The sequence below is a fragment of the Euprymna scolopes genome, chromosome 22, assembly GCF_053919585.1.
Source record: "Euprymna scolopes isolate OS-2025 chromosome 22, ASM5391958v1, whole genome shotgun sequence".
Taxonomy (NCBI): domain Eukaryota; kingdom Metazoa; phylum Mollusca; class Cephalopoda; order Sepiida; family Sepiolidae; genus Euprymna; species Euprymna scolopes.
The window spans coordinates 84,029,902-84,046,536 of NC_136503.1; the positions used below are offsets into that span (position 1 = coordinate 84,029,902).

A 16,635-nucleotide genomic window follows, 5' to 3' on the forward strand; every position below is an offset into this window, starting at 1 on the left:
ATTGAATATGCAATATAGTAAAAATAATGAACTATTCTACAAGTAAAATTTGGGATAACTTGTAGGGGCAAAGGTGGTCACTTATCTATATTGCATAAAGAGAAATGATAGCCATCTGGTCACTGTGTGAATCTTGTCCATTCTTCTGCAGCAGGTTTCATGTAGAGGAGTAATATCTCTCAGAGATAGGTGCATGAAGACCAGTCAGGGACTATGTTCTGCATAAAATAACCTCTTTTGCAATTGCCATAGTCTCTCCACAATGACTGTGCGTGGCAAAGATGGTTGGTTATTTAATGCCGAATCCAGTTATTCGGAAGAAAAAATTTTTAATAGAACATATATATATTTTTTTTCGTGTCAGTTTCTATTTAACCCATAGTTGGGACCCTAGTTGAACCTGGGAGCAATGACAATTAAAGGGTGGCTCCACACTCCCCAAAGCCCGCAAGCTGGGGCTTCACCATCGAATATAGTTTAAGGTCATATCCAGGACCGCGTGGCAAAGAGTCAGACCCTTCAAGAGGTAATCTTGTTAATATACGTATGTGCATAGACAGAACACTGATCTAGAGGCGTAAACCTCAATAAACAATCCTGTTATTCCTATTACGTCCAACGAAAGTGTGGTAGCAAGTCAAAGAACATGATTGGGCGGATGATCATATTCTTGATAACGGACAAGCACAACACCTTAGTTAGCGGAGAACTATATTGAGATGGTGTCTCAATAAAATATTCATCTGTTTGGAGGAGTTGGTGTTAGGAAAGATATCCAATCGTAAAAATCTTTGCTTCAAACAAACTATGACTGTTCAACAACGGGCAAAACCTGTCTACAACTGAATCGACAGTCAGTCAGTTTACAAGGCATTTATATCAAAAGTAATGACAAAGTCTATCCATACATAATATATTTTATTTACTTATTTCACACTTTCATTAAGGAGGCAAAAGAAAGGGGTTAACAAAAAGTTATCCCATGTATATAGGCTTAACAAAGAAAGTGTTATGATGAAAGTCCAAAAGTTAAGGGAAAACGTTATTCAGTTGAGCACATCGTTTGCTAGACCAGATTTGCTCATCGACTCAGTTTCCAGATATCTACCTCACCTCTCTGAAGCCGAACTCTGGCTGAAAATATTATGTCTCAGTCACCCCTTCCTCTATTGATATGTGGAAATGACTAATTGCACCTTTTTTCTCAGTCACTCTTAACTTTCAATTGCCTTTCCCTTTTCGGTGAAACATTTCGTCACATTCTCCGAGGTCTGATTACAGGGGAAGGAGTGCTATAAGAGATTGAGCAGTTCATTACAGAAAAAGTAAATCAGCTTTGTGAATTCATTTTGTCTACTTTTTTTTTTTTTTTTAACTTTTTAGATAAACAGGCACACACAGTCTTGGGAGCATGAACCTCCCTCTATAAGCAGAAAAGTGACAGTATTCTATGACAAAGAATGACAGGTGGGCAGATACATAAAAGACAAGGCCACTGAGTTAGACATTGTTATATGAAAAAACTTAAAAAGGATCATTCTTATTATTGATGTAACTGTTCCCAATAAAGACGAATGAAAAAGAAAACACAATATCAGGACCTCAATAATGACTTGAAAACAACATGGGACTGAAAGAAGGAAATATTACTGGTTGAGAAACTGACCTGATGTAAAAAGGTTCTATTAGGTTTTAAATGAACTAAATGAAAGACAACTTTGGGTGTACACCAGTTTCTTCCAGTTGACCAGCATAAACAAATGGATAATAAACTTCAGTTGTTTGATTTTTCATTACATGTTTGATTTTTAATATAGAGAAAGATTTATAGAGAAAAAGATTTTCTAGTGAGTTTTTTTTTTCTACAAAATGTTTTAATAAACAAATAAATTATTGTCTCTATTAACTAAAATCGAAGATTCTATTTTTCACAATGTATACACTTTAAGCGTACTAAGTTTTCTTTTCTCAAGAGATCTTTACTGGGGTCTTTAAAACCTAATTGATAAAAAAAAAAAAATTAAATACCTAGACATAATCCTCAAAAGACCAACATGTAGCAGAGTACAGATAGCAGCCCTAAAAGAGGCTTTAATGCTTAAAAATGTCGGATATAAATTTAACTCAAAGTGTGAGCCCCAGGAGGGAGACCTCTTCATCTTTTTGAACTGAATTGCTTTGAGTGGAAAGTTTGTCAGATCAGAACAATGTGGCATGAAGATACTTCACTCTACAATTAAGCCTGATCAAATATTCAAAATCATATAGAATTTGAAGATTCCTTTGATACCCTTGGCTTATACAAGGAATGGTGTATCATCTCCAAGTGATACTTTCTTAAGTAACAAGACTAAGTTGAAAACTTCAAACTGAACTCTTGTCCTGGAATCTAGCACAACCAAGAAAATGTTTTCTCGCAAGTGATAAAGTATTTGGTAAAATTCAATTGTAAGATGTTGAAGGTTCAAGCAATAAGAATACAATAGAAAATTACTTAAGACTTCTACCTAGTCATGGCTGACAGAATGCTACCACCATGGATTAAATAAAGGGTTCCGTTTGTTCGAACATGTTTTTCCTCACATATATACACCCACATGTACGCATGCACATACACGTACATATATTCACGTTCATGTATATACACTCACATTCATGTGCATACACACACACACGCTAACGTACACACATGTACGCACACATACGCGCATATGGGAAACGTCACTTCCCCTGAAAGGAATTCTAGACATGCGCAGTCAGAACACTCACCCCGATATAAAAGTCAACACAACCATTCAACTTCCTTTTTCTTCCCTTTTTGCCTGGGTTCGTCAACCAGGCAAGTTCGCGTCCACAGCTCTTGGCTTGAAGACTTTTCCACGTGGACGACTGCTATCATGAACGCACAGCTTTGCTGAGGCCAACACACTCTCTCTCTCTCTTCCCCTTTCCACATGCGGGACTGCCATTTCTCGTCCTCTACTTAATTCCTTTCTTTTCCATGCGTGTAGTCGTCAACAACTGAATGAACACTTATTCCACCTTAAACCTTTTATTTTCAACAGAAAATAAACGACACGTTTATTTTATCCAGCAATTGAGTTTTGTTTCCTTCTTTCCATTCGTTTCATTATTTTCTTTTGTAGCGAATTAGGATATTTATATCCTGGCCCGCAACATGTTTGAAATTCTGTTTGACAGAAAGATTCCCCGAGTTTGACGAGATATACCTGAAGAAGGTTGGGGGTTACATTGGTTGAAATGTTGTGCAAATAACGCTCAAGATGAGAACAGTAATTTAAATAAGACAAATAATCCAAACCAAGAAAAGATCACAATAAAAGATAAAGTATAACAAATTGGGAAAAGGAAAATTATTATTCATTGTTTTTACTAATTCAATGTTTGAGAAGTGGAGGAGAGCTAAAAATGAATACTCATCAAGAAATTAAGATTTATCCCCTCGATTTCTGAAAACAGAGCTAAAAATAATAAAATTGAAAAAGTTTTTTTTCCCACCACTTATCAAGGCCCAGAGGCCACTCGAGGATAAGGGTTAAAGAATGTACAGTAGTCAATTGGACAATATAGTAATCGTTAGTAATTGAAATTCGGTAAATTTGTTAACTTAAGTGGAACAGTTGATCAAGAACTTGTTTACGTTGGACTTGAAGACAACCATATTGTAGTCAGCTGGAAAGCAGGCAAACGGAGACAGTTCCACAGGCGTGCAGTTCTAAGAAAGTTATTTAGAAAATAATAGCAGTAAAATAAAAAAAAAATATCAAAACCTCACCAACCTCCTAATCCATTGAGGCCACAGATGATAGAAAACATTTTGACTTTCCGATTTTTGAAGACGGGTTCTTGAGTGTACTCCGAGAGATACATCAACATCAAGGCAAACGTCACAATGTCACAGACCAAAGTGAAAATGGCAAAAGCTTGAACCAATCGAAACCAATCTGAAAGAAAAATTAGAAATATTAAGAAAAACTTTTATATGGCTACAGGATCATAAAGTCGGTAGCTCAAACTCAGATTGTGATTTTGAAGAGTGTGGGAGCAATTTTTATCTTGGCTCCGTACAGAAGACATTAATTTGAAGCTGGATAACCCTTATATTAGAAACCGACCTTGTTTCTTACTTTGCCTTCATGGAGAGGTAAGTAATAGCAACCAATTCTGACTCCTGAAATTGAGACAAAAAATCTTCAACTTTGAACTAAAAAATCTTCTGACACTTATAATCTATATTAATAAAGTTATCAGAAATGGTCACATCTGGGTTTTCCAGGTGTTTATACAGAGCCATACCTACATCTCCAACCAACCATCGGTCCCAAGTCCAATGGTTCTTCATTTCATGATGAGAAGTGTCAGGATTCTAGTGTATTAACGAATGTAGTTATGGTTCACAACATATATAAGACTAAGCAGACACAAACACTGTATCACATGGATCTAGTGTCTACATCCGAGATTGTAAAAGAAAAAAAAAAATTGTCAGAATTCTTTCTCACCAATGCCGCAATTCGTATCAACTCATTAAGCCGTAATTTTCAACATCTGTTCTCTTTCTTGGCTGTCAACTCTTATTGCTAACTCTTATTCTCTTCAATTTGTCCTTCTTATAATCACTATTCCCTCATGTGTAAATTAATGTCATATGTATATAAATGATCCATCTACAAACTTAAGCTTTGTTTTTTTTTTCTTTCCTGATCTGTCACTTGACAGATGCTGCCGCTTGTGTGAATTGTTTCTTTCATTATCTTCGCAACAGACAAATCTCCCTTTTCTCAAATTCAGAATTTCAGCTAAGACTGACTGTCATTTGTGATCATTGTGAACCTGTCATAGTGAAAGTTCTCTATGAAACTAAAGATGCCCATTTTCTTTCTCATCTTTTTGAATCCTCGATATTTATCTTCTAGCTGTTAATGGCTAATTGTTCATTTGTAATTTTGTGTAATGAAATTAATTTTTCACTTTTAATGTTTTTTTACTGTCATTCCTTTTCCAGCTAATCTTTCCTTGTGGTCCTAGTTGTGGGAATGTAGGATATGGATAGGGCCATTCTATAGTATCAAAGTGAATAATCTTTTAACTTAAATATCATTAACTATTTACTGAAATCACAAAATAAAATATTATTAAAAAACCTTGCAACAATATATTCTGCAAGACTGTATTTCAGCAAGGACTTATTTGCAACTAAACATTAAAAAATTAGCAATTAAATAGATAAATTAACATACTCCCTCCAGTACGTTTCAGCAGTAAATAAATGAAAAACAAATTTTAAAATGCTGATAGATAAAACACACAAGCTTATGATATAATATACAGGATAGTCTCAAAGTTCTTTGGCCCCTACCAAAAAGAGCTGGTCTTGTTGGCCCCTACCAAAAAGAGGTGGTCTTGTTGGCTCCTACCCAAAAGTAATAATTGCACATTCTGTTACTGTATTAATTAATTTTGCTTTGTTTTCAAAATGAATGACTTGAATCCAGGAAATGTGTTTTTCATTACTTTATTTGTTCCTCTGTAAACATGAGCTGTGTGACATGTTATGTTGGTGCATGTGAGTGGCAGATGTAGTAGTATATGTGATATTTAGCTAAAATAGAACACAGAGCTGTAAATATTTCTGGCCAGTCATACCACCCATGAGATATTCTTTGTTTGAAAAAAAAAAAAAAAAATGCCTCATTGTTTTTTTTTTTTTTTTTTTGTTTTTTTTTTTTACACAGTGATCACCACTTATCAAGGCCCGGAAGCCACTCAGGGATAAGGGTTATTGCAAGTACATCACGTTAGTGAGGAGATTTTATGAAGTGTTTAATTAGGGGGGGCGGTTCATTAGGAATTTGTTAACATTAGACTTGAAGACATCCAAGTTGTAGTCCGGACGGAAGCAGGCAGACGGAACAGAGTTCCACAGGCGTGCAGTTCTAAGAAAGAAGCTTTGCTCATGAAATCCGCGTTTTGATTTAGGCACAGATATAGAGTGGGGGAAATTTTTCACAGTGGATTCAGCTAGACGGGTGTTTTTCGTGAAAGATTGGCGAGGGGGGACCAGGGATTGGAGTTCAGACGAGCACCTGCCATGAAAATAACGATAAAACAAGGATAGGCTCGCAACGTCTCTTCTGTGGGAGAGGTTGCAGGGTAGAGAAAAGGGCATCCCCCACTAAACCACAAAGTCTATTTTGTACTCTGTCAAGGCATGATAGGCTGTTTTTGGCAGCTCCTGCCCAGATATGGCAACAGTATTCTATCCTTGGCCGTACTTGGCTTTTATATAGATAGAGAATTGCATCAGTAGTGAGATATCTTCTGGAGCGGTAGAAGGATCCCACCATCTTTCCTGCGACCTTGGTAACAGACTTGATGTACGTGTTCCATTTCAGATCAGGAGTAAAGGTCAAACCCAGAAGCTTGTCAAAACACGGGGCCTAATGTGAAAGTTGTGTTGAGATCAACCTTTGTGGGAAAATTTACGCCAATATAACGCCAAAGTACCCCAACTACAAAAAGTTGCATTTTTTTTTTGTTGTTTTTGTGATTTTGTCAGGTTTGGTGTACTCTACATTAATGGCATGTGAAAGATTGACCCTGAAAACATGCAAGATTTATTGGTTTATCATGAGTTAGTGTTAGTGGAAAAAAAAATGAATTGTAAGTCGAAAATGTTCAACTTCGAAATTTAGAAACTTTCTCATACTTAAATCTTGTCCATCTTTTAATGATTTATTTTATACCCAACATGACATAAAAAAAACCCCAAAATGTTTCAAATTTTTTGTGTCAGTTGATGCATTTACCCATCTATTTACCTAAATAGGTTCTAGATAAAACCCCTATGAATAGAGACAGTCATAGACAATCTTTAGTATTTGTCTGGAGCATCCAACCTCGAGGCAAACAAAATGTTGACAGCAAAGAGTCAGAACCAGTCAAGGATGAAAAGATCCCAGGAGAATAGGAAGAGAGGGTGGTTGGTTTTCATGAGAGCTACCGAGCAGTTGAGCTAGTGTGCTCCTTCAGGCAGGGTGGTTCCTCTGGAGCTCTCAGCCAAGAGACTGATGGAACTTATGTGTCAGTCTGGTCAGACAAGGATCTGAGATTGCAGGTCTGTCATTGAACTAGTTAACAAGTTATTGAACTAAGTTAAGTACAAGTCTTGTAAACTCAAAGTAATAAACATTCGTTTATAAGTTGGACTTTTGATTTTGCTTAGTTTTAGGATTCTTTGTTACATCGCAGAATGGATCAAGAAAGAATTTTGGCCCTGTACAGCATGTAGGACGATCGTTGTATTGCAGTTTGCAATAAGTAAATGCACATGAAACATCTTCACAACTGCATATTGCTGTTATTTTTAGGGAGGGCAGAGAACTCACAGATGGAGAAAATATATTAGGATGGTTAAGTTATTGAGGTTGTTTGTAAGTTTTATTACTTTGTTGACACCATTAGAGCACAGGCTAGAGCAGGAGCTAGCGTGATTACAAGAATTAGAAGTGGGTGGAATAAGTTTCAAGAACTTTTGTCATTACTTACCAGAAGTGGGTTATCAACCAAATTGAAAGTGTATTAAACATGTATATCCAGTGTAACAATAAATGGAAGTGAAAATAAAGTTTGAGGACATGCATTGCATGGAAAGAAATGATTTAGAATAATATAATGGGTGTGTAATATAAACATTAAAGACACACTTAGATCTGATGACCTCAGAGGAAGATTAAATCTGGACAATATAGGGAGATTTGTGGAGAACTGTAAAATTTGATGGTATGACCAGATTAACATGAAAAAGACGAATACTTAACATAATTAAAACCTTAAGTAGGAGAAAAATTCAGGTTGTCCTCAACAGTCATACATCTAAACAATATGATATAAATGCGGGTGTACCTCAGGGGTCTATCCTTGAACCTTTATTATTCCTGATATTCATAAATGACTTTCCTGATAAAATTGTCTCCGAGATGGATATATTTGCTGACGACACCACGCTCTATAACAGGCACTAGGGGAAAACAAATGAACAAATATCTAAAGAAATGGCAGAAACACTAGAGGAAAACCTCACATCTGTAGTGGAATGGGGACAAAAATGGATGGCCACATTCAATGCTGCCAAAACTAAGCTTGTTTCTTTCAATAATTACAAGAAAACTTCTCTACCACCAATGGCTAAAGATACATTACCTGAAAGTACTTCTTTCAAACTCCTTGGCTAACATTCACAGGGAACAGGAGTTGGAACAGATACATGTGGAGCATTGCAAGGGCTGCTGCGAGGAAGGTAAGCTCTCTCTTCCGTGCTAGAAAGTTACTTATGCCTGAAAGTATCCTGTATCTCTACAAGCCACCATTCGCCCATGTATGGAGTATTGTTGTCACATTTAACAAAAAATAGGTTGTGGTGGTGGGCTCTAGTGCTTAGTGAGTTTCAAATTTTATATAAATTTCAATTGGAAAAACCTTTTCTTTTAATAAGAAAATTATATTTTTGTGAAATCAGTACATATATAGAAACTAAAAATGAAGATCATTTGTAATAGGATGATCTTATGTTGAAATTATAAAATATCTTCAAAAAGACTCAAAATAAAAATATTTTAAATATCGGCGAAAAAAGCGACCCCTTCTTGTAGAAAAGTGTCCAGTTGAGAATGAAGGAATTAATGTTTTTAGACAATTTTTCGATATTTGTCCTCCAAAGGGTGAAGTTTCAAAACGAAACCAATCTCGTGAAAATCCATCATCTCTGGGAAAATTTTTAGGCAGACATACATATATAGATTAAAACAGACAGGTGAGATTAATATTATAGACAACTTCATTAAATAATTGATTAATTTAGTTATTTGATCTTTACTTTGATCTTATTCTATTGAAAATGTCTTTCAGTTCACAAAATATTTTTTTATATATTCAAATTTATACTAACCAGTGATACATTTTACTAATGATTATCCTCTTATGGAAAGTCTTTGAAAATCCACAAGTTAAGAATTTTTATTTATTATAATTCGTTGTTTGAATTTTTGAAGAATCAATAAATATTTTAATTTATCCAATTTTTATTATCAATTTTACTTGCGTGTGTGTGTGTTTGTTTTATTGCTCTATTTAGTATATTGAGCTTTCTCTTATCACCATAAGTAATAATATATATCTCAGAGATGTACCGATTATCAAATTGGCCGATTACCGATTAATCGGTTTTCTAATGCTGATTTATCAGCAATATTTGTTGCCATATGATGCTAATATTAATTATATTATAAAAATTATATTATAATATCTTTCTTTTGCTTGCCTGTGAAAATTCATTGAAGAGGCATGCATCATCTACACCATATTATTAAATAACAAGCATGACGTACTGTTAACATGTAGACTTTTGCAACTGAATTTGAGGCAAATAGATTCAAGTATATGGAAAATTTCCCTCCTTTCTCTTCTATTGAATTACTTTTTTTTATTTTAAATCATTGTCAAAGAAAATTATTACTTCATCTTTCGGTTTTCATGTTGAGAAATTGTACAGTAAATTGCAACAATGTTCGAACCGAAAATAAAGAATTCTTCATTATTCACACTCTTATTCCTCATTTTTTGGCTCTTGCTACCATTGCATATATATTTTTCTTTTTCTGGTTTAGATCATGAATATTTTATTGAGATAAATTACTAATTAGATATCAGACATAATTTAAATACATAAAAAGAATTAACTAAATATTGACAACAACCTTCAACCATTATGGCAACCAGTTTCTGCTGAAAGTATTTTGATGTCAATTCCAAGAATAAGAATACAGCTGCCTGCAAGTTATGTGAAACCATCTTAGAAATGTTAATTCAAAAGAAACAAAAGCAGCAGATAAGAAAAGGAAGCACAATGAATATTCAGAGACAGACATTCCAGGAACACATGGCAACAACTACGAGCCTCCAGCAAAACATCAAACTACTACAAAATCAATATTGGTTAAACGAAGTTTGGAATATTAATGACCACAGGTCACAAGAGATTCATTATCAGATAAGAGAAATGATTGCTGTTGATATTCAACCATATTCTGTTACATCTGACATTGGATTTAATAGGCTTATTGCAAAACTTTGTTCAAATTACAGCATTCCATCAAAAAAGCACTTCACTGAAAAATCACCAAAGAAGTAAGTCACAGAACATCAACTATATCAATGATAACTAGCTGTGAGATTATTTCTGTCAAAAGCTGTCCAATCTAATTCTAGCATTTCTGGCTTTAGTGGAATCCTTACCATTGTTGAACAATTCAGGTTATCAATGAAAAAAAGATCTAAATGATAAAAACTTGTTTATGTCTACTTTCCTAGACCCATGATTCAAATATTAATTTTAAAAGATTGGCATAGAAAACATTTAAAATTGAATTCTACATCTACTTTTCACTGATGATCAGTAGTATACACTATCCTGCTGAGGGTGAAGAAGTACGAACATATGTAAATTATAACCTGGCAACTTTGAAAGCAACTGACAAAAAAGTAACCAGTAAAAATGTCACAAAAGATGCTTTTATCACTCCTAATATAAGAAGACAATAAGAAGTAAAAGTACAATTATTTTTTTATTCAATTCCGGCCTTCATTTTTGAGGTGTGAAAAGTGAACATGGCATCATTTATAATAGCAAAATTGCACTGATGGACCATTTTTAAACTATTATCAAATAAAATTGAATTAAATGACAGTAACTATGAACATTCAGTATAATTCTATACATAATGATTACCATGCCTTTTTTTTTTTAAAACAATTCCTGCTGCAACTTATCTTCAAATAAGCCTACAGTAAAAAATCCAAGCTTAGAACAGGTAGAAACCAAGTTAAACCTGGAGACTGCAACTTCAACAGAAATACAATAATCATAATCTAAACTCAAAAAGAGTAAATCCCTTACTCATAAGTGCACAAAAGAATTTTATTATGTCACTTTACAATTAGTCACAAGAGCTGATAAGCCATTTCAGTGGCAGAAGACACAGTGGACCTTACCACTGCTGAGTAAACTGGCTTCAAAATATTTAAGCGCACCATCATCTGTGGAGAGCAAGAGATTCTTTATTACAGGTGGTAATGTGCATGAACTTGTGAGTAACAGTGTGTCGTGAGAATAGAGAAATAAATGTTTCTCCATTACAACTTAAAATACTGAGGAGACTATGAGAACAGAGGAGGGAGGCAGGCAGCAAGAATAGAAGAAGAAGTAGAGCAGTAGCTGGTGCAGAACTTCAACTTTATAGTTATTCACTTAAAGAATTACAATTTTTACTTTGTAGTTGGTTTGTAATTTCTTTTTTCTTATCTAATTGTTTAATTATATTCCTTTAAGAATTGGAAATTGTATTTTGTAATTTTAGTTAGTAAAGGCAAAAAGCCATAATAGTGGCCAGACAATTAAATGTGAAGTTAAATTAGTAGTTATTTTATCGTGTCAAAGCTATCTGAGGAGTCACTTGGTAGTGATAAAATGATTTAAATTTAAGAAGAAAGAGAAAAGTAATTAATTGGCAATTAATCGGCAAAGTGATTGATTATCGATTAATCAGTACACCCCTAATATATATATATATATATATATATAAAATGGCATCCTAAGTTATAATTAATCATTCCCATATTTAAATTCAGTACAAGGTCTACTAATTCTTAGGAATAGGTATAAATTTTGAAGAATGTCCATTCTCTATCAATAAACAAACTCCCAATTTTTTTTTTGTTGTTTGCAAGGCGGAGAAGGAAATAATAAAATAAAAATGAGCATATCATTATAATGCGCTGGGTTGTCGAACTAGTTAATATAATATGACTGCTGCAAACTTAAAAATACTTCAGGTAAAAAAAAGACAAGTAGTTAAATAGGAAAAAATGGCACATGAGAAAGCTATGGATGAAAATCTCACAACGGATTTATCAAAATCTAGGCTACAATACAATAAAGAGAAAACATTTTTTTTTAAATTGCGAAATTACAAAGAAAATTATATCTATAGAAGTAAAAATAATTTTGCCCATGTTTATTTATTATGCATGACCTGTACAACTCATAGTATATAATAACACATGTACAACCAAAGCTAGTGGGATTGCAGTTATGTTTTAGATACATAATGAGAGTTGCTGAAGAAAAAAAAAATTGGGAACCATTGCTCCATCTTGCTTTGTGCCATTTTTTCTTATTCATTCACTTGTATTATTTTTACTGTACAACAGTAAGAATTTGGAAACTAAACAGGAAAATAAATAAATAAAATAAAAAAGACACATCGTTCTTAGGCAATATAATCCCAAATAAGACAATTATTTTCTTACAAATAAAAGGAATATTTATTTTCCAAAATAAATTGATAGTAAAAAAAATCAAAAAAAGAAAATATACACAGCAAGCAATGTAGAAAAAGTCCAATCTTCTGAAAATTACAAAGAATCAAAATATTATAAAAAATAAAGTTTCCAGCAAAAGATATAATTTTTTTTATTCCGAAAAATAAAATAAACGTGTAATGCAAAAATATTTCCCATTTTTCTGCAAACCACGGGCTTAGATATTTGTTTATATACCAAATAAACAAGTACTGCTGCAGAAAATGAAGTAAAAAATTTAAGGGCATATAGTAGTCTAGACAAGATGAAAAAGTGGTCAATAAATATGTTAAATGTTACCAAAGGCAAAATAACTTACTCTTCTACCTACCTGAATAATTTTTTTGTGGTTTAACTTATTTTAAAGCGTTTATTTACTTCACAACACAAGTAGTGATGAGTTAGGTTAGAACAAGAATAAAATGGTTAACATGAGATGGTCATCAGTGCAGTCTCACTCACTCAAAAAATTCCAAAAATGAGACTCCACCGATGACTGTCTCATGTTAGCCATTTTATTCTTGTTTTAATTTAACACTCAGCACAGCTCTAGGTGTATCAGAATTTTTGTAGGAATTTTTGACACCCCTAACACGAAACTGCGAATAAAATATAAAAAAAACTCGTAATTTCTCTTTTAAAAGTGGGTTGTTTATTTTCTTTATGGATTATACTTCCAAAATAAACTATTGAAATTGTTTTAAAAATAATAGAAATATTTTTTTTTATTTTTTAAAAAACAGTAATGAATTTTACGAACTCAATATTTTTCAATTTTTAAAATCTTTCTATTGATTCTATTTTTACGATATTTTCAGGGTCAATGTGAAATTTTATGCTCTTTCCAATAAACCGAATATAATATTTTAGACAAACGTTTTTTTTTTTAAAATTCACGCCCCCCCCCATTTTCAAGTGTCTATTAAAAAGTAAATAATTTACTCACCAAAGTTTTATATATCACAAATTGAAGAGAAAAGGTCAATAAATAATATATTCAAATTTAAAACAAAAAAAGTAGTGTTTTTTTTAGAAATTTACTTGTAAAGTTCGAAGTTTAAAACCTTTTTTTTTTTTTAAACCACGTTATTTGTTTTCTCTTTTGTTTTTTTTTTTTGTGTTTTTAATGAAACCTTGGTCCTTGCTCCTTTAATTGAAGAAAAAAATTAGGGCTTGAATTACATTTTTCGAGTAGTTATAAGCTTGGAAAGACAAGCGGTCGAATAATTCACACCTCCCATTTTGAAATGTCTATTAAATAGTAAATAATTAATTTACTCACCAAAGTGTTATATATCACAAATTGAAGAGAAAAGGTCAAATATATTCAAATTTAAAACAAAAAAAAAGTAGTGTTTTTTAAAAATTTACCTGTAAAGTCCAAAGTTTAAAATCTTTTTAAAAAAAAAATCACGTTTGTTTTTGTTTTGTTTAATGAAACCTTGGTCCTTGCTCCTTTAATTGAAAAAAAAAAATTACATTTTTCAAGGAGTTATAAGCTTGGAAAGATGGGGTGGAATTATTCACTATTTTTCACGAAATTTCTGACACACCTAGCACAGCTCGTGTTTTGAAGTAAATAAACATCTTAAAATAAGTTAAACCACAAAAACTTATCCTGGTAGGTAGGAGTGTAATTTTTCTTGCTTTTGGTAACATTTATGAGATATTTGTTTTTTTGACCACTTTTTTGGTTTGTTGTCTATACTGATATATGTCCAATTTTAGATACCCGTGAGACAGAAATAAACGAAATTAAAATTTAAATTGGTCACACCTGACATCTTTCAAACATCTTTTCTTTGCTTATAAAGTTACGTCATTTTTTTTGCTCCGGAGAAATTGAAATGCAGATTTCAGCACAAAAAACAAAAAAACAAAACCAAAAAAAAAACAAAAAAACTTTGAATAAATTGCTGATATGTGTTTGAAAAAAAAAAAAAATCAGTATATATTTGAGTTCGACAAGAAGAAGGTCAGAGGTTACATTGGCCAAACGCTGTAAGAATGACCTTTCAGATGAGACAGTAAGTTTACTACTCCCTCTAAAATATTCGGAAACATGTCATTTATTATTTTTATTATACTAAAAGCAGAGTTAATCAACGTTTGTTTCTCTAAGGCTTTTTTTAATACTTTAATCATAAAAAAAATTCAAATATTCTTTCGTATTAGAATTGACTTATATTTGGAGGGAAAAATCTATTTTATTCTAATTAAAAATATAATCATTCTTGTCTAAGTTATTTGGTCCTCCTCCACTTTTACTCTATACGGTTTCTATCACCCTTGCTTCTGTGACTCTTGAACATGTCTGTTTATTAGCAATAAAACATAATAAAACTATAAATTGGACTAGTTCATTACAAATAAAGAGCAGCAATAATACTCATCAAGAAAGGAAGATGTCATTTTGGATTATGCCATTTTTATTTAAATAAGTTTAACTGGATTTGGAAACTCATTTTAGATTTCAACAATCAAACTAGCTCAATGGCTGATGTAACCGGACATTTTTTTGTGGTTGTGTACGTTTTCAGCATCCCAAAATTTCTTTTCAAAACAAGTCATTCTAATAATATTTTTAAATTATCAATTGCAAGATGTAGTAACAAAGTAAAAATATTCATAGATTTAATTTATTTTTTTTGTAAAAAAAACACTTAAAAGAAAAGTCTTTGTTTTTGTTTTGTTAAATTTAATATAAAAAAACTCAATGAAAAACACAAAACAAAGAACACTTATATGCTTGCCAAGATAGAGTTGACAAACAGATAAATATATCGCAAATAGCAAAAAACAATATTTACTTGACATGTCGAAAATAGTAATATATACCCAAAAACTATGAAAATTCATTGCTACAGTCACTGCTATTGTGTTTTTAGTAATAAAAGAAATTGAAAAAAAGTATCGCGATAAACAAATGTTGCAGCCATGAATACGTAATCTAAAATATTCGTTCTGAGTTATGTCCCCTGTGTGTAGACTCTTACTGTCTACTTTATAATGTAGAAGAAAAATGCAATTTTACTCAATTTTCTGTAAAAATTACTTTAACTTTCCACTCAATGAATTTTCGTAATTTTTTAATATATTACTAGTTTCGGCATGACAAGTACGACATAATATTGTTTTTGATAAAAATAACGTTTAAAAAATCTACTTGTCGACTATATTAACAAGCACCAACACTTACTTTAGGCTAGCAAAGTAAGAGAGATAACTTTATATTTTTTGCCATTTTTTTTTTTTTTTAATAAAAAACAAAGATTTTAAGGTCTTGAAATAGAAATAAAAACGTTCTTAATATTAGCTTACTACAAGCAAGAAAAAAAAAATCACATGTCAACAGTTAAAACTTAATCTTCTCTCTAGATTTTTAATTTTACGAATCATAAAATAAATATTTATTTTGATAAGAGAGTTTGGGACGCTGAAAACGTACACGACGTGTGTGTGTGTGCGTGTTGTTGCATTTTATTTTGTAAACTGTTTTTTAATTTTTTTGTTTTTATGTTAATTTTCATCAATCCTGTTCATTCTAGCATCTCATGCAAACATTGTTTTTGTTACAAAATCAAATACAATGCAATATCGTGAATAAAAAAAAAAAAAAAAATGAAATGCAAGTGTTTTTTGGTTTACCGTTTCAAGAATATTTAATATGTATAATAGCAGCATACATATATAAAATAGACAAATAAAATGGATAAATGCGTCCCATTTTTTAAACAAAATATATGGGTGAAGTGAAGTGCAGAATAGTTAATAGAAATAGTTTTAAAAACTAAACTTATAACAAACTTGGCTGAATTTAATTATCTACCGATCTATATACTTTGAATGTGCTTTAACTGTTTTTTTTTTTACTTTGACATTTAAAGCTGAGTTTACAACACACTAAATAGAAGATCTGCCACTTCATTTAAAGACAATATTATTTATCCTGCCACTAACCCTTAGTCCGAGTGGCAAGCCCCAAACTGACTTAGGCTTAATTTTAATAATTTAAATTTTAATAAGTGGCAAGCCCCAAACTGACTTAGACTTTAAAAATGTTTTTGTTTTATTATTATTATTACATGTTGTAAAGATCGATTAAAAAATAATTTAAATTAGAAGAAAAAAAAAATTAATCCAGTTTCAACACGTTCAAAGTATACAGACCAGTAGATAATTAGCTTCTACATATAC

General features: G+C 32.0%; 1 protein-coding gene across 1 annotated transcript in view; it reads right to left on the reverse strand.

Moving 5' to 3' along the window:
• The window catches only part of LOC145243525 (uncharacterized), a 45,854-nt gene that overhangs the window by 5,942 nt on the left and 23,277 nt on the right, over positions 1 to 16,635 (reverse strand). The window contains exon 2 of the mRNA XM_080106494.1: positions 3,801 to 3,965. Coding sequence (XP_079962620.1) covers positions 3,801 to 3,965 — 165 coding nt within the window. The remainder of the gene's footprint in view (positions 1 to 3,800; positions 3,966 to 16,635) is intronic.